Source organism: Ranitomeya imitator, chromosome 4, assembly GCF_032444005.1.
Source record: "Ranitomeya imitator isolate aRanImi1 chromosome 4, aRanImi1.pri, whole genome shotgun sequence".
NCBI lineage: Eukaryota > Metazoa > Chordata > Amphibia > Anura > Dendrobatidae > Ranitomeya > Ranitomeya imitator.
The window spans coordinates 39,583,949-39,603,218 of record NC_091285.1 but is presented as its reverse complement, the minus strand read 5'-3'; the positions used below and the strand labels follow the sequence as shown (position 1 = coordinate 39,603,218).

At 44.4% G+C, this 19,270-nt stretch overlaps 1 protein-coding gene across 1 annotated transcript in view; it reads right to left on the bottom strand.

Moving 5' to 3' along the window:
• NDST1 (N-deacetylase and N-sulfotransferase 1) overlaps window positions 1-19,270 on the bottom strand; it is a 92,373-nt gene that overhangs the window by 19,200 nt on the left and 53,903 nt on the right. The window contains exons 3-7 of the mRNA XM_069763563.1: window positions 11,697-12,179; window positions 11,507-11,594; window positions 9,432-9,586; window positions 8,985-9,170; window positions 8,009-8,137 (exon numbers count right to left, since the gene is read on the bottom strand). Of these exons, the coding sequence (XP_069619664.1) occupies window positions 8,009-8,137; window positions 8,985-9,170; window positions 9,432-9,586; window positions 11,507-11,594; window positions 11,697-12,179 (1,041 nt within the window). The remainder of the gene's footprint in view (window positions 1-8,008; window positions 8,138-8,984; window positions 9,171-9,431; window positions 9,587-11,506; window positions 11,595-11,696; window positions 12,180-19,270) is intronic.

Here is a 19,270-nt window from a genome sequence, read left to right as displayed (position 1 = left end):
TTTTCCACCTTTTCCCACATATCATGCTTCAAACAAAGATACCAAATGTAAATTTTTGGTGAAGAATCAACAACAAGTGGAACACAATTGTGAAGTTGAACAAAATTTATTGGTTATTTTAAATTTTTTGTGGAAATTCAAAAACTGAAAAGTGGAGCGTGCAATATTATTCAGCCCCTTTACTTTCAGTGCAGCAAACTCACTCCAGAAGTTCATTGTGGGTCTCTGAATGATCCAATGTTGTCCTAAATGCCTAATGATGATAAATATAATCCACCTGTGTGTAATCAAGTCTCCGTATAAATGCACCTGCTCTGTGATAGTCTCAGGGTTCTGTTTGAAGCACAAAGAGCATCATGAAGACCAAGGAACACAACAGGCAGGTCCGTGATACTGTTGTGGAGAAGTTTAAAGCTGGATTTGGATACAAAATGATTTCCAAAACTTTAAACATCCCAAGGAGCACTGTGCAAGCGATCATATTGAAATGGAAGGAGTATCATACCACTGCAAATCTACCAAGACCCGGCCGTCCCTCTAAACTTTCATCTCAAACAAGGAGAAGACTGATCAGAGATGCAGCCAAGAGGCCCATGATCACTCTGGATGAACTGCAGAGATCTACAGCTGAGGTGGGACAGTCTGTCCATATGACAACAATCAGTCAAACACTGCACAAATCTGGCCTTTATGTAAGAGTGGCAAGAAGAAAGCCATTTCTCAAAGATATCCATAAAAGTGTTGTTTAAAGTTTGCAGCAAGCCACCTGGGAGACACACCAAACATGTGGAAGAAGGTGCTCTGGTCAGATGAAACCAAAATCGAACTTTTTGGCAACAATGAAAATCGATATGTTTGGCGTAAAGGCAACACAGCTCATCCCCCTGAACACACCATCCCCACTGTCAAACATGGTGGTGGCAGCTGTTCTGAATTCTGTGGCAGAGCTCCCTCTGTGGTCACAAGTGGTACTGCGGCTTCTGAGTTTCCTTCCTCAGGTGATGTGGTGAAGTCGTTAGGTGCTGCTCTATTTAACTCCACCTAGTGCTTTGCTCCTGGCCTCCAGTCAATGTTCTAGTATTGGTCTTGCTTCCTCCTGGATCGTTCCTGTGGCCGTCTGCTCTGCATAAGCTAAGTTCTGCTTGTGTTTATTTTGTTGCTATATTTTCTGTCCAGCTTGCTTTTTGGGTTTCTTGCTTGCTGGAAGCTCTGAGACGCAGAGGGAGCACCTCCGTACCTTTAGTCGGTGCGGAGGGTCTTTTTGCCCCTCTGCGTGGTTGTTTGTAGGTTTTTGTGTTGACCGCAAAGCTATCTTTCCTATACTCGATCTATTCAGTAAGTCGGGCCTCACTTTGCTAAATCTATTTCATCTCTGTGTTTGTATTTTCATCTTACTCACAGTCATTATATGTGGGGGGCTGCCTTTTCCTTTGGGGAATTTCTCTGAGGCAAGGTAGGCTTATTTTTCTTCCTTCAGGTCTGGTCAGGAGCGCTCCACGGCTACCTTTAGTGTGGTATGATAGGATTAGGGATTGCGGTCAGCAGAGTTTCCACGTCTCAGAGCTCGTCCTATGTTTTGTGGGTTTTGTCAGGTCACTTGTGTGCTCTGAACTTCAAGGTCCATTGTGGTTCTGAATTACCAAATCATAACAGTACTGGAGGCCCAAAGTACTAATGCTTCTCAATAGAGGGAAAAAAGAAGTTCTGAGACCATTTTTTTTTCATTGCACTGTGTTTTGCCTTTTTTTGCCCCTAGAAATTTGGGTAGTTCAAGACAGGTGTAGTGATGGACATTAAAGGTCTGTCTTCATGTGTGGATCATCTTACTGCAAGAGTACAAAATATTCAAGACTTTGTGATTGTGCTATCGATTTGATTCCTGGTAGTAAGTTTCCTAAAGGTCGACTGTTTAATTTATCTGTACCTGAGCACGCCGCTATGCGGAGTTACGTGAAGGAGTCCTTGGAGAAGGGTCATATTCGCCCGTCATCGTCGCCATTGGGAGCGGGGTTCTTTTTTGTGGCCAAGAAGGATGGTTCGCTGAGACCTTGTATAGATTACCGCCTTCTAAATAAAATCACGGTCAAATTTCAGTACCCCTTGCCGCTGCTATCTGATTTGTTTGCTCGGATCAAGGGGGCTAGTTGGTTCACCAAGATAGATCTTCGTGGTGCGTATAATCTTGTGCGTATTAAGCGGGGCGATGAATGGAAAACTGCATTTAATACGCCCGAGGGCCATTTTGAGTACCTAGTTATGCCTTTCGGACTTGCCAATGCTCCATCGGTGTTTCAGTCCTTTATGCATGACATCTTCCGAGAGTACCTGAATAAATTCCTGATTGTATACTTGGATGATATTTTGGTCTTCTCGGATGATTGGGGGTCTCATGTGAAGCAAGTCAGAATGGTGTTCCAGGTCCTGCGTGCTAATTCTTTGTTTGTGAAGGGATCAAAGTGTCTCTTTGGTGTTCAGAAGGTTTCATTTTTGGGGTTAATTTTTTCCCCTTCTACTATCGAGATGGACCCTGTTTAGGTCCAAGCCATCTATGATTGGACTCAGCCGACATCTCTGAAGAGTCTGCAAAAGTTCCTGGGCTTTGCTAATTTTTATCGTCGCTTCATCTGTAATTTTTCTAGTATTGCTAAACCATTGACCGATTTGACCAAGAAGGGTGCTGATGTGGTCAATTGGTCTTCTGCTGCTGTGGAAGCTTTTCAAGAGTTAAAGCGTCGTTTTTCTTCTGCCCCTGTGTTGGGTCAACCAGATGTTTCGCTTCCGTTCCAGGTCGAGGTTGATGCTTCTGAAATTGGAGCGGGGGCTGTTTTGTCGCAGAGAAGTACTGATTGCTCGGTGATGAAACCATGCGCCTTCTTTTCCAGGAAGTTTTCGCCTGCTGAGCGAAATTATGATGTTGGCAATCGAGAGTTGCTGGCCATGAAGTGAGCATTCGATGAGTGGCGTCATTGGCTTGAAGGAGCTAAGCATCGCATGGTGGTCTTGACTGATCACAAGAACTTGACTTATCTCGAGTCTGCCAAACCGTTGACTCCTAGACAGGCTCGTTGGTCGCTGTTTTTCTCCCGTTTTGACTTTGTGGTTTCGTACCTTCCGGGCTCTAAAAATGTGAAGGCGGATGCCCTGTCTAGGAGTTTTGTGCCCGATTCTCCGGGTTTGTCTGAACCGGCGGGTATTCTCAAAGAGGGAGTAATTTTGTCTGCCATCTCCCCTGATTTGCGGCGGGTGCTGCAAAAATTTCAGGCTAATAAACCTGATCGTTGCCCAGCGGAGAAACTGTTTGTCCCTGATAGGTGGACCAATAAAGTTATCTCTGAGGTTCATTGTTCGGTGTTGGCTGGTCATCCTGGAATCTTTGGTACCAGAGATTTAGTGGCTAGATCCTTTTGGTGGCCGTCTCTGTCGCGGGATGTGCGTTCTTTTGTGCAGTCCTGTGGGATTTGTGCTCGGGCTAAGCCCTGCTGTTCTCGTGCCAGTGGGTTGCTTTTGCCCTTGCCGGTCCCGAAGAGGCCTTGGACACATATCTCTATGGATTTTATTTCGGATCTCCCCGTCTCTCAAAAAATGTCGGTCATTTGGGTGGTTTGTGATCGCTTCTCCAAGATGATCCATTTGGTTCCCTTGTCTAAATTACCTTCCTCCTCTGATTTGGTGCCATTGTTCTTCCAGCATGTGGTTCGTTTACATGGCATTCCAGAGAACATCGTTTCTGACAGAGGTTCCCAGTTTGTTTCGAGGTTTTGGCGAGCTTTTTGTGCTAGGATGGGTATTGATTTGTCTTTTTCCTCGGCTTTCCATCCTCAGACTAATGGCCAGACCGAACGAACCAATCAGACCTTGGAAACATATCTGAGATGCTTTGTTTCTGCTGATCAGGATGATTGGGTGTCCTTCTTGCCTTTGGCTGAGTTCGCCCTTAATAATCGGGCCAGCTCGGCTACCTTGGTTTCGCCGTTTTTCTGCAACTCTGGGTTCCATCCTCGTTTCTCTTCAGGGCAGGTTGAGTCTTCGGACTGTCCTGGTGTGGATACGGTGGTGGACAGGTTACAGCAGATTTGGACTCATGTAGTTGACAATTTGACCTTGTCCCAGGAGAAGGCTCAACGTTTCGCTAATCGCAGACGCTGTGTGGGTCCCCGACTTCGTGTTGGGGATTTGGTTTGGTTGTCATCTCGTCATATTCCTATGAAGGTTTCCTCTCCTAAGTTTAAGCCTCGTTTCATTGGTCCGTATAGGATTTCTGAGGTTCTTAATCCTGTGTCTTTTCGTTTGACCCTTCCAGATTCTTTTTCCATCCATAACGTATTCCATAGGTCATTGTTGCGGAGATACGTGGCACCTATGGTTCCATCTGTTGATCCTCCTGCCCCGGTTTTGGTGGAGGGGGAGTTGGAGTATATTGTGGAGAAGATTTTGGATTCTCGTGTTTCGAGACGGAAACTCCAGTATCTGGTTAAGTGGAAGGGTTATGGTCAGGAAGATAATTCCTGGGTCTTTGCCTCTGATGTCCATGCTGCCGATCTTGTTCGTGCCTTTCATGTGGCTCATCCTGGTCGGCCTGGGGGCTCTGGTGAGGGTTCGGTGACCCCTCCTCAAGGGGGGGGGGTACTGTTGTGAATTCTGTGGCAGAGCTCCCTCCTGTGGTCACAAGTGGTACTGCGGCTTCTGAGTTTCCTTCCTCAGGTGATGTGGTGAAGTCGTTAGGTGCTGCTCTATTTAACTCCACCTAGTGCTTTGCTCCTGGCCTCCAGTCAATGTTCTAGTATTGGTCTTGCTTCCTCCTGGATCGTTCCTGTGGCCGTCTGCTCTGCATAAGCTAAGTTTTGCTTGTGTTTATTTTGTTGCTATATTTTCTGTCCAGCTTGCTTTTTGGGTTTCTTGCTTGCTGGAAGCTCTGAGACGCAGAGGGAGCACCTCCGTACCGTTAGTCGGTGCGGAGGGTCTTTTTGCCCCTCTGCGTGGTTGTTTGTAGGTTTTTGTGTTGACCGCAAAGCTATCTTTCCTATACTCGATCTATTCAGTAAGTCGGGCCTCACTTTGCTAAATCTATTTCATCTCTGTGTTTGTATTTTCATCTTACTCACAGTCATTATATGTGGGGGGCTGCCTTTTCCTTTGGGGAATTTCTCTGAGGCAAGGTAGGCTTATTTTTCTTCCTTCAGGGCTAGCTAGTTTCTCAGGCTGTGCCCGAGGCGCCTAGGTCTGGTCAGGAGCGCTCCACAGCTACCTTTAGTGTGGTATGATAGGATTAGGGATTGCGGTCAGCAGAGTTTCCACGTCTCAGAGCTTGTCCTATGTTTTGTGGGTTTTGTCAGGTCACTTGTGTGCTCTAAACTTCAAGGTCCATTGTGGTTCTGAATTACCTAATCATAACAGGCAGCATCATGGTTTGGGCCTGCTTTTCTTCAGTAGGGACATGGAAGATGGTTAAAATTGATGGGAAGATGGATGGAGCCAAAAACAGGACCATTCTTGAAGAAAACCTGTTGGAGTCTGCAAAAGACCTGAGACTGGGACGGAGAGTTGTCATCCAACAAGACAATGATCCCAAACATAAAGCAAAATCTACAATGGAATGGTTCACAAATAAACGTATCCAGATGTTAGAATGGCCAAGTCAAAGTCCAGACCTCAATCCAATCGAGAATCTGTGGAAAGAGCTGAAAACTGCTGTTCAAACGATCTCCATCAAACCTCACTGAGAGCGAGCTGTTTGCCAAGGAAGAATGGGCAAGAATTTCAGTCTCTCGATGTACAAAAGTGATAGAGACATACCTCAAGCGACCTGTAGCTGTAATCGCAGCAAAAGGTGGCGCAACAAAGTATTAAGTTAAAGGGGCAGAATAATACTGCACGCCCCACTTTTCAGTTTTTGAATTTCCACAAAAAATTAAAATAAGCAATAAATTTCACTCAACTTCACAATTGTGTTCCACTTGTTGTTGATTCTTCACCAAGAATTCACATTTGGTATCTTTATGTTTGAAGCATGATATGTGGGAAAAGGTTGAAAAGTTCCAGGGAGCCGAATACTTTCGCAAGGCACTGTATGTGTGTGCATAAACATGTGTATGTGCAGTATGTGTGTATATACTTGTATATATGCAGTGTGTGTGTATATACTTGTATATGTGTAGTGTGTGTGATAACATGATTATAATTGAATAAATGTTGATTTTTTTTTGTTGAAGAATAAATGCGGATTGTTGTTCATGGGGAAAAAAAGACATCCCTTTAAAATAAGCCCTAATCCATCTTTCGTAGCAAAAAATAATATAAGACCCTGTCATATTTTCAGGGAAACACGGAAGACACCTTCATAGGGAGTACAGACAAGATATAGAGCAGATATGTGTATTCCATAGCCACAATTATGGATATATAGCCCCACAGGCATAGCCAGGAGGGACTAGGTAGCTCACATGAATCCAAGATATCCACATCGGTCGACTACCTGATATGTTTGGGGTGCGACTACCTGATATGTATGGGGGTCTCCCGACTTTTTCCTAACAGATGATGCCGGGGGGGGGGGGGGTTGGGGCGGAAAGAAAGACTGGACTATAGGAATTTCAATTGAATTCCCGGTCCACGTTCTGAAGGTTAATTTCTCTACACCCTTCTCTGCATGTGTGGTAGGACCTGGGCATCTTCTAATAGGTTCTCACCGCAAATGGTCTTCACAATCTTCCACTAAAGGCACAAAAGAAAGTTCAGAACCATCCCAGCAATCCCTCCTTTTCTTTGATCCTATTTTGTCTCATGTTTCATCGAAAACTGAGAAATACATCAAGACATCTTCTCTACGTGTCTCGGGAGACCAGCCATATCCCACTAACCTTGGTGTGTGGCTGTGAGACAACTAGCTGCAGCAGGACAAAATATTACTATACCCCACCCCTTAGGCCAAGGGATCAAAAGGAGATTAACCCCTTACTTGCTTACTTCAACCATTAATTTCCAGTTTTAGTGTTCCTTTTAATGGGAGGGTCTCGTAAAGGCAACCTAGCTTATAGGAAATGAAAATCTCTAGCCTGTAAAGTATGATGAGCAACAACAACCACAAAAACGTAATAATGCCAAAGTCACATATAGTCACGTCAAGGAGACCACCTTCCCTGTTGAAACTCATCACCTGGGACCGGATGCTATTTTCTTCTATTTCGATGCCCCCTTCCCTACAGTCTTACGACCCCAAGTTCTCATGTCATGCCATCTTTAGGAGATACCTGGACCATGATGTCCGTTATATAACAGTCACGTTACGCGAAAAGCATGAGCTCACCGTGATTTATGATGGAATTTGATTTCGTTTTACCAGAAACCAATCTCCTTTCCTAAAACTGATCGCCCCAGGTTCCACTCCCGGAACCCCTACGAGACAGTTTCCTTACTGCAGTCCCTGCACAGGGAATATTATATTACACGGAGGCCCTACAGATGAGATAATCCCTTTACGGTGGAATTTGAGGTCTCCGCTCAGTGACTTCACCCCGTTGTCCTTGCCCCCTTTGTCCTTGCCCCTCTTTTTTACCTATATCTTACAGGAATAAATCTGAGGACGTTGGAGGTTATCAGTGCGCTGCAATATATGTGTTATATATACGGTGCAGGAAGAAGCCTGGGAAACAATTACTCCTTCATCAAATATTGATAAGAGCATTTAATGGCTTTTTATAGCTTACAACGGCCCGGCCATTTATTGATCTGATTGACTGGAACAGCTAAAGTGAGGAGCACCTGGGATCTGGAGGCAGGGTACTGCAGCCTCGTGGAGTGCGCCATATATCTGGGATTTTACACTGAGCCTCAATAAAGGGGGTCAGGACGCAGCACTAGATCACACACTGGACATAAATAGCAGCACCGGGACAGTGTGAGAGTACAAATGATGTCACGAGGGGATATCAACGCACACGGAAGATAAATAACGCAGCTGGCAGCAGCAGCCCACACCCACGGACATCATTGTTCTTGCGCTGGAACTCACAGGGTTTAGCAGCACGGTGAGGAACAGTTCTCCTCCATTAATAATCTTATCCAGTTCCACAGGGCCCCCGGGATATTCATTATAGAATATGGTGTGTGTGAAGAGGCCGCAGGTTTGGCGGGGCAGCACCTATAACAAAAAAAAAAAAAAGGTTAGAGGTGAAGATGCATTCCTCATAAAGACCAAAAGATTAGTCTATATTTTTTATTTTAAAAATATTAATCGATCCCACTCCATAAACAATTCTTTTATACAAGTCCCAGCCTTTCTGTAAGGCACCTTGCTCCAGCCGGAGTCCTCCCCCACTGCCCAAAGCGGTGGACAGGAACACTAAATCAGGCTCCCTTTAAACAGGTTTTCCCATAATAGTTCATATAGGAAACCTGTCTATTAGGTTGTATAACTTGGACCAAGATCGGACTACAATGCACGGACTGGCTGGCGGCTCTCCCGTCCCCGTAGCTGCATTTGTTAAGCAATCCTTGCATGTTGCGTTGTCGAACAGCCGCTCACCAGAAGGGATCAAGTTTGTCATCATGAACAGATATTACATAACCTATTTCTGGTCTTATATACTGTACATTTCCTATATATTTTTGGGGGGTGTTAGTCGCTACAGTGGCTCTCTGGCATCTCTCTCTTCCCCACATTGGGAGTTGATAGGTGGTAATGACGCTGGGTTGACGGATGCATGCACGGCCGGCAGAGATTGTGCACACGTCCTTGTCTAATGCATAGGATAGGTGCATAAAACCTGCCAGCAAGACACCAGACTTTGCGAGCACCTGTCAACGCAACAACATCAGCACCTATCACCATCCGATGCGGCATCCCTTGAAAAGAGCTACGGTAATGTGAAACGTTCCAAGAGATGAATTTCCTATTTTTCAATCACACGAGTGGGGTCCATTTATAGATCTCTATGAACTTTACTATTTATTAATAAAAACTATAAACTCCTCGGTTTGGGACGAACCATAATGCCTCCATGGATGAATCCTCTTCGGAAGCGCGCAGGTTTCAGGTGTGGATACTCCTCAGTGCTCGTAACTTTAATTCCCCAAATTTGCTTCCAGGCTTCGTATAGTTGTACATGTATGGGGTACACACCAGAGTGATGAGGAGCCACTGCGTACCCCATATCGGTTGGGATCCCGTGCTCCTAAAATGCAACAAAAGGGTTGATTACCTTCATAGAAGATCTGGCTTTTCCAAAGATTATTTTAAATGAAAGGGAGAGATACCAGTGTGAGTCATGTAGATCAGAAGCGGACTGACAGTCATTACATGTCTCACACTGGTAACGTAAACCTCCTGACCCATAAGAACATCTCAAAGTCATGGCCACGAAGCAGTGTCCACTGAAGAAACTTCCAAGACTGATATAGAAGAAGGCAACCGAGCCATTCTCGCTCACACTCACCACAGCAAACTTCCGGTTCAACGCCATCTGCTCCGCCAGCACCGACTGGTTGTGGAAGAGGTGAGGCTGCATGTGACTCCACATGTGAGGGAACCACCAGAACTGCTTCACGTAAGAAAGCAAGAGGTCATCTCCTTCGTCCTCTGCGTCCGTACCTGGCAGGATAGTCCACGAATGAGATTGTGAAATGCCAGTAAACTCCGCACTGCTGCAGTAAATCCTTCAACTCTGCACCAAATATTCTGCTATCGTTCCTCTAAAAGACCAGATCAGTCCAAATTCTCCAACTGAAGGTTAAAAGAAGCTATTTATACCGGTGTCCTAACCTTTCTAAGAAGAAGCCCTATTAAAAAAAAGGTGCAGGAGTAATCGGAAAATACTGCAGAGACGAGAGGAGGTTCTGATTCTCTATGGCTGCCGAAAGTAGAACTTCCTATGGCAGCCTTCAGCCCGAGAATATGGTCTGTATTCTGCTGGTAGGTAGACATGGGAGGCAAAACAAATCTAAAAATGTCTCCTTCAGATTGTGATCACTGACGTCCACACTTATTTTTCTACAACCAATTGATGAGGACTTGGGTTAAAGGGTTTGTCCTATAAGGACCATCCTTGTCCATCGCGAACCGAGACCCTGACATATTAGAGAGACTCACTTAGTACAAGCAGCTCCCCATCCTGGCTGACTGCAGACATCCTTCTATTACTCATGAAAGGCCGCCATCTAATACTACACCATTAAATTGTTCATAAAGGGTGCCAAAATTGGGACACGGGGGCAATCAAGCCTTTCTAAAAAGAAACTCATCTGTGAAGATACAAACCACCCTTTAAATTGCTAGGATGAGACATTCTTAAAGGGAATCTTTCAGCAGATTTTTACCATGTAATTTTGGAACAGCAAGGTGTAGGGAATCAAAGTCTGATTCCAGTGATGTTTCACTTACTAGGCTGTTTCAATAAAATCAGTGTTTTATCAACAGGAGATTATCATACAGGACTAGGTGTCTAGTGCTTCCTAGTCAACTGCTCTGTGTAACCCCGCCTCCATCACTGATTGGCAGCTTTCTGTCAATATACAGTGAACACAGAAAGTGGCCAATCAGTGATGTGGGCGGGGTTATACACAGCTCAGCATTCTAGATCTACAGGAGAGAAAACAGCAATTAGATCAAAATGACAGCATGCAGGCCAGCATGTGACACATCTCTGGAATCAGGGTCACAGCCCTACGTTAAGCTGATTTCAGATTACATAGCAAAAACCTGCTGACAGAATCCTTTTAAAGTGGTTGTGCTGGCAAACTCTCCCGCTCGATCTGACATCAGTCACCACTGGAGGAGGGCGGTAAAATTGCAGAGGAATCCCATCTCCCCATCATACAGCATCTACTCTCAATGTCAACTCAGGCTGGAAAGTATAGGTTCAGAACCCATTTAATACAAATAATTACTGAATAGACTTTAAAAGAGTAACTAATCTTTAGAAAAGTCTTTATATTTTTGATGCCCTTCAGATCGATGCCCCTCACCGATCGCTCGAAAGACCACAGAGAAGAGCACAACTCAGGAGACGGAGCGCTAAGATTACGGAGTCAATAAAAAGTCATAGAAAGCGAAGAACTAAAAAATGAAAAGCAAGACAAGAAAAAGCTTAAAGGGAACCTGACAGCTGATATACTGTCCGAACCATGGGCAGCATGTATGAGACATTGGCTGTATCATTTCAGCCAAGTATGTTTGACTTTGAGATGTTGCGGCGGGGATTGGGACTGAGCCGCAAGGGAGACTAGTCGGACTGGCTGGACCCTGGCAGCTTTTCCTTGACTGGTTTCTCCCAGCATGGGTGTACAGGTAGAGACCGGTGAATCCAGGAGAATGGGCAGGGAGATGCCACCAGCGAAAGACCTGTCCAACTAGATTCCCGCGTGGCTCGGTATCCGGCCCCGCCGCAACGCTTCAAATTCAAACATACCTGGATGAAATCTTGCAGCCATCGTCTGTCACATGCTTCCTCTGGTTCGGGCCAGATTTAATAAATGTTGATAGTTTGGTCTTTAACAGATCCTTCCAACTCACCAGTGTGGAAGAACTTTCCAGAAAAGCCAAGATTGAAAGTGAAATTGGGGATGTGCGTTCTCAGCTCATTCTGGGTGTCATAGAGCTCCTAGAATAAAATGAGGGGAAATCACTTTTTTTGGACACCTACTCAACAACAACAACAAAAAAACACCAAATAGAGCACTAAACATGACAGAACTTCTCCTACCTTCACATCTTCTACTTTCATTCGAGTTCCCTCCTTGCCAACGAATATATCATCTATGTCGACGAGCACGTAGCGGTTTAGCGGAAGGGACAACCTCTTTCCAGTCAGGAATGACACCGAGTCCACGAAGACTAACTTATGAAGCCAAAAGTTCAAGTTGTTACCAAAAAGGACCCTTTGGATACCATCATGGAGGCCCAGATCCTGTACCACGGTTGTGTGTAGGGCCGCGTCAATGCTCAGGTGAGGTATGGTCTCGGCTGACTTCGTCTTGGCCAGAAGAACCGCTTCATAGGTGGAATGGTTGGACTGGAAGACGGTCCAGTCTTCTCCCGGTAGATCGCCCTTTTCCACCTGGTTGGGCTTGGTTATGTACAGTAGAGGGGACTTTTGGTTGATACTGCAGTCTTTGAGGCCTAGGTTGGAGTGGAGATATAGGGGGAAGCCTTTAAGTTGAGCGCTCAGTAGGCTGTTTTCATTGGCCTGTGGTGGAAAGAAAGAAATTCATGTCCAACGTCGTAATGACCACAGCTATTTTCTGGCAGAAGATGATTAAATAATGCCTGGTCAGTGCGCCAAGAAGCAAGCAACGGGAATAAGGCTGACTTTGTAGTGGAGGCCTACGCTATACATCAAGAATGTAGCTCTATACATGCACAGAAGCCTTCGTACCCCATCCATCTCTTCCCGAGCCCGGTCGTCTTCCATTTTCACGCTGTTTCTGTTTACACCGGAGACATGGCTGATGCGCAAACACTCGGCTTCTGCTTACCCCAAAAAGATTCACACCTGTGCCGTCACGGTATAAACCATGTATGCGACTCAGGCGACAGCACAGCAGCTTGCGAAATGTTGCAGCTTTCAGATGCAAGAAGCAAAATTACCAGTGATTTTTTTTTTTAATCACTTTTTCTTGGCAAACATCACACATAAAGAGAGAAAATGCTAACGTGCTGTCAGCACCAACCCCAGAAAGCATTCCAGCTCCGCTACTGTGTCGGTAAAAACAATACTTAACACTTACAAGGAATGCGTGATCAGAAAAAGAATGGATTTGATATTTCCAATTTTTTAAAAACCGTAAAGAAACATATATTTTTCATTTTTCACTCCTGTTATCTATCATTTTTCAGCAGTCTCGTTGTCATCACAGACAGGATTATATTGAAAGGTAAAGCCTGTGTGTGCAGTAGATAACACAGGATCCATCATTCAGAGCAGGTTATACAGTGGCATGTAAAAGTTTGGGCACCCCTGGTCAAAATTAAACAAGTTGAAGATCAGATGATCTCTAAAAGGCCTAAAGTTATAGATTACACATTTCCTTTGTCTTTTAGGCACAAAATATTTATATATATATATATATTGCATAGTTTATATTCCTCCATATAGTATAATGCACCTCGATATAAAATGCACCTACGCGCTGCAGTACGGTACTTTGCTCTGCCCTCAACAGGACAGATAAGTACGCCTGCGCAGGAGCGCGATGCCGGGGAGACTGTGTGGATGATGTAGGGACGCGTCATCCACATGAAGGCAAGAAGGAGGACGGCGATAGTAAGAAGATGGGAGGCGCCGGACCAAAGAGAGCGACACACATCGGACCGGACCATCTCCATAGGAGAAGTTCTAATAGCCACCGCCCCCCTCCCCCCCCCCCCCAAAAAAAAAAAACAAAAAAACACATGGCGGGGGTCACAGAGGAGCATATCTCACAACCTTACAGCCTTTAGTAATTTTCCTCCTTCAGAAGGCTAGATTCCCCTTTCATTGCACTCACAAATCTCTCCACGCAGTATAAAGGGCCTACAAACAGTACAATGGCCCCACACCTCACCGTATAATAGCCCCCAGTAACCTTACAAACAGTATAATGGCCCCCACACAATATGATGGCCCCACACAAACCTTCATACTGTATAATTGCTTGCATACAGTTTAATATCCCCTACATTGCCCTCATATAGCATAACGCCCCATAGTCATCCATATAGTATAATGCACTCCCCATAGTCCTCCATATAGTATAATGCACTCCCCATAGTCCTCCATATAGTATAATACACTCCCCATAGTCCTCAATATAGTATAATGCACTCCCCATAGTCCTCCATATAGTATAATGCACTCCCCATAGTCCTCCATATAGTATAATGCACTCCCCATAGTCCTCCATATAGTATAATGCACTCCCCATAGTCCTCCATATAGTATAATGCACTCCCCATAGTCCTCCATATAGTATAATGCACTCCCCATAGTCCTCCATATAGTATAATGCACTCCCCATAGACCTCTGTATACAGCTCTGGCACAACTTAAGAGACCACTGCAAAATGTTCAGTTTGTCTGATTTTTCTCGATTTAGGTATATTTTTGAGTAAAATATAAACTGTTCTTTTATTTCTATAAACTTTCCAAGCAATAATTTTTGTATTTTTTTCTGACAAAGAAAAATGGTCAAAAAAAAAACCACGTGCTTTCAGACCTCAAATAATGCAAAGAAAACAAGTTGATAATCATTTACAAACAACAATACTAATGTTTTAACTCAGGAAGAGTTCAGAAATCAATATTTTGTGGAATAACCATGATTTTTAATCACAGCTTTCATGCGTCTTGGCATGCTTTCCACCAGTTTCTCACACTTCTTCTGGTGCAAAAAGTCAAGCAGTTCTTTGTTTGATGGCTTGTGACTATTCATCATCCTCTTGATTACATTCCAGAGGTTTTCAATGGGGTTCAGGTCTGGAGATTGGGCTGCCCATGACAGGGTTTTGATGTGGTGGTCTGTTTAATTTTTGCCAGAACTATAGTATAATGAACTCCCCATAGGCCTCCATATAGTATAATGCATTCCACATAGTCCTTCATATAGTATAATGAACTCCCCATAGGCCTCCATATAGTATAATGCACTCCCCATAGTCCTTCATATAATATAATGAACTCCCCATAGTCCTCCATATAGTATACTGCACTCCCCATAGTCCTCCATATAGTATACTGCACTCCCCATAGGCCTCCATATAGTATAATGCATTCCACATAGTCCTTCATATAGTATAATGAACTCCCCATAGGCCTCCATATAGTATAATGCACTCCCCATAGTCCTTCATATAATATAATGAACTCCCCATAGTCCTCCATATAGTATAATGCACTCCCCATAGTCCTCCATATAGTATACTGCACTCCCCATAGGCCTCCATATAGTATAATGCATTCCACATAGTCCTTCATATAGTATAATGAACTCCCCATAGGCCTCCATATAGTATAATGCACTCCCCATAGTCCTCCATATAGTACAATGCACTCCCCGTAGTCCTTCATATAGTATACTGCGCTCCCCATAGTCCTTCATATAGTATAATGCACTCCGCGTAGGCCTCCATATAGTATAATGCGCTCCCCGTAGGCCTCCATATAGTATAATGCGCTCCCCATAGTCCTTCATATAGTATAATGCGCTCCGCATAGGCCTCCATACAGTATCTCTGCAGCGAGTGTTCTGAAGTGATCACACATTTCAGAACAGCATTGCACCTTGTGGTGATCTCATCGCGCCCGCTGTGCCAAGACGTCGAGGAAGAATGATTCGGGAGATATCATCAGCTGACGCTCCCTCTTTCATCATTACTTTCAACTGTATCGGCACAGTTGAATGTGTGATAACGGGGGGCAGGGTTCCAGAGCTGGCACTGGGCCCCCCTATCTCATGGGCCCCATAGCAGCCGCGTCACCTGCTGCCATTGGCGGTACAACACTAGTTAAATAACAGCTTCCCTTCTCCTTTAAAGCGAATCTGTCACCAGGTTTTTTCTACCCCATCTGAGAGCATCATGATGAAGGGGCAGAGCCCCTGATTGCAGTGATATAACACTTACTGGGCTGCTTGCTGCAGTTTTGATTAAAAACGGTTTTGTCTACTGTAGATCTACCAGATCTCTGAATGCTGAGCTCTGTATAACCCCGCCCACAACATTCATTGGCAGCTTTCCTTGTACACTGTGCATAGGCAGAAAGCTGCGAATCAAGAGGTGGGGTTATATGGAGCTCATGAAAACGGAGGACTACATGGCAGCAGGTTTACTAGTCCTATAGTGATAATATCCTTTTATTAAAACTACAAAAAGCAGCCAAGTAAGTGACACATCGCTGGAATCAGGGTCTCTGTCTCTACAGTATGCTGCTCTCAGATTAGGTAGCCAAAACCTCTGATAGATTTCTTTTTAATACTGACCTTTACCAAGATCAGTGCATGCCTAGCAAGCTATCCTATACAGTCAATGGCTGCCCAAGTCCAAGTAGTTGTTGTACAGAATATGAAGTATTAGTTTAGTATAAGCCCTAGTGGCCAATGTGAAAACTGCAAGACTTTTTTTTTTATATAGCCATTATGAAAAAAAATCATCAAAAATCATCAAAAAATGCTCCGTTTATTTTCTATGGGGCTTAAAAAAAAAGTTTGACAGTCCCAAAGGGAACGAAACGAGCGGCGTTTGAGAACGAGCACTGCCGGGGATAAAAGTTCCCCCTTTACTGATCGGTGTGAGTCCCAGTGGTCGGACCCCCGCACCAAACTTATCTGTTTTCACCAAACAACACCTTTAAAGGGGCAAAAAGAGATTTTTACAAACATTCGGTAGGAGCTTTCTGGGGCCGATGGGCTTAGTACAACAGGTACCCTGATATTGCGCCCCCTGCTGGTACAAAATAGTATTAAAAGTAAAAAAAAAAAAAAACTAACGTGCAAATACTTTTGGAAAGTATAGAAGATTGATAAAAAAAAATATGCAAAAACATCATTAAATAGTTATATGATTTCAGTAATTTTACGCTCTTCGCAAAAAAAAAGGGAGGCGGACGAGAAGCCAAATCGTGCAGAACATGGCGGCATATTAGGTCATATACATGGATTTCAAAGGGAAGGATAAAATCTGTTTATTTTTCCATTCAGCGGCGCGGACTACGCCGGATTACTTCTGAAAAGTTGTGTAAACAGGTGGCCCCGCATGGAGTCCGGCTGCTAAACTGCAGATCTGGTTACACAGAAATCTGATGACATAGGCAGGCCCCATCATGGCTGATACAGGGTAACGACTAATGGGAAGAAGAACTACTGGGCCCAGCACAAAGGAGAACTACACCCAAGACCCCACTGCATAACGGCAACACGGGGGCTCAAGTGGTTAACCATACACCGTGATCCTGTGTTATGCAAGGAGTTTGCATGCTCTCCCTGTGTTTCCTCCCACACTCCAAAGACATACTGATGGGGACAGCGATGAAGATCTCTTTGGAATTAAAGGGAATATATCAGCAGGTTGTGCTGTGTAATCCGATTTAGGGACAGAGACCCTGATTCCAGTGATGTATCACTTACTATACTCCATTTGGATGTTTCAATACAAAGTGTTTTATCAGCAGGAGATTATCATAACAGGACTAGGTGGCTCATGCCTGGTAGTCTAACAACACCCCTAGCTTTCTGTCAATGTACAATGTACACAGAAAGCGGCCAATCAGTGGTGTGGGCGGGGTTATACACAGCTCAGCATTCCGAGATCTGCAGCAGAGAAAACGGTGATTTTATCACAATTGCTGCACTCAGTAAACTAAGTGATACATCATTGGAATCAGGCTCTCAGCCCCTACATCATGCTGCTGTTAAATTACATAGCAAAAACCTGAGGGTGGGGTTACAAGGCGCAGTTTTCTAGGAGGCACGAGGCACTAGTCCTGAAGTAATAATCTCCTGGTGATAAAACACTGATTTTATTGAAACAGCAGCACACAGCTTAATAAGTGACACATCTATCACAACTTCTGCACTTAGTAAACTAAGTGATACATCAGTGCAATCAGGGTCTCAGCCCCTACATCATGCTGCTCTCAGATTACATTACACACATTCCTTTTAATTTTACTTTGTAATTGAGTAAGATAATGACCATCATTAGCAAATTCAAGAAAAGATCATCTCAGTCTTCGGTCCATTATGGCTTTCTTTGCCTCCTTGGATACAGATCCTTATCTAATGTCGTTCTTGCTTCCAAACTGCACTTAACGTCTTCCTTTTGTGGCCGTTTTTTGCTTTTGCGCATTTATTTTTTTTTATCCTCTCTTTCTCCCAAGAGTCGAAACTTTTATATTTTCCCATTTTCAGTGCCGTATCGGGGCTTGTTCTTGAGGGACGAGTTGTAGATTTGAAGGACACCATTCACATTGCTATAAAATATATTAAATAAAAGGGAAAAAAATTGAGTGTAGAAAAATAGTGAAGAAAAAAAAAAAAATTCCACCATTTTTGGGGTTTCGTTTTTACAACATTCATTGTATGGTAAAAATGAAGTGGCACCAAGGTTCTCCAGATCGGTCGAATATGGCGATACCACATTTTGTTAAAAACATGGTTGGCAGCCACAATGAGACGTTACGTTAGTCTATAAAGAAGAACTAGATGTGCGTTCAGTCTGACATATAGCAAGGATCAGGTTCTAGAGGCCTCCAGAGTATTTCAGATGTCCTAACCATGACAAGCCTCGCGAGGAAAACATTCTGTCCTCCATATCTCAGATACTTCAACAACTGTCCTCCATATCTTAGATATTTCACCTAATGGTGACCATGTATTGTTTTATCCAGGTCATACAAGTCTACAGAGACAGGTGGCCATCGAGCCTAGATATGTAGTACCACCACAAGTTGCTTGGGATCCTCTCATCTAAAGTTCTCCAATGCTGGAGCCATTGTGACTCCATCTCACAAGGTTTATCTGACGCCGATCCAATTTCTCATTCCTGGTTCTCCATAGAGTTGGTATAAGGACTATGATGGTCTGCCTCCAGTGGGATGGTGGGTGAGGGAAGAATTGGCCATGCTGACTTAGGATACTCAACTTTTCGTTCTCTTTGGAGAAAAGTCACCTCCAGAGGCGTCTGGCAGCGTGTAATGGGCCCCATACACAGACTAAAGTCAATATAGACAGGTTTGTCCAACAGTCTCATGTGTATGGGGTCCTTGGCCAATTGATGGTTGGGAGAGATGTCAGACATGTCAGATTTCGTCTGTTGATCGCGTTGTTTTCCCTGAGATAAGCCACCGGCCGATGTGTCATTGGTGGCCTTCTCAAAGAGAACTCAGGAGCACTTGACCCAACGAGCTTGCTGTATATCGGAGAGTCGACTGAGATGGCTGTTGGCCAAACAATTGGCCGAAGCCACCTAAAGTGTGGCCACCTTAACTCTGCTCTACCCATACAGAACACATGGACCACTGATGAACCGAGTGTGAGGGTCAAGAGAGATAGTGGTCAGCCAAATAAGGGTTTGGCCAACAGCCACCTTAAAGTGTACCTGTCCATCTGACAAACATGTAGAAAAGCATGGTCTTGCTGACTTTAGTAAAGACTCCTTTTGAGATGGCCTCTTCATCAGCATTCTGCCAGCACTCGTCAGCCAGACGAGCGGTGGATGCCGCGTCACTGCCAGACACGCCGGCACATCTCCTAGGGCTTACCACTTATATTGGACACACCAACGTGGACATTATACCTTGCTACA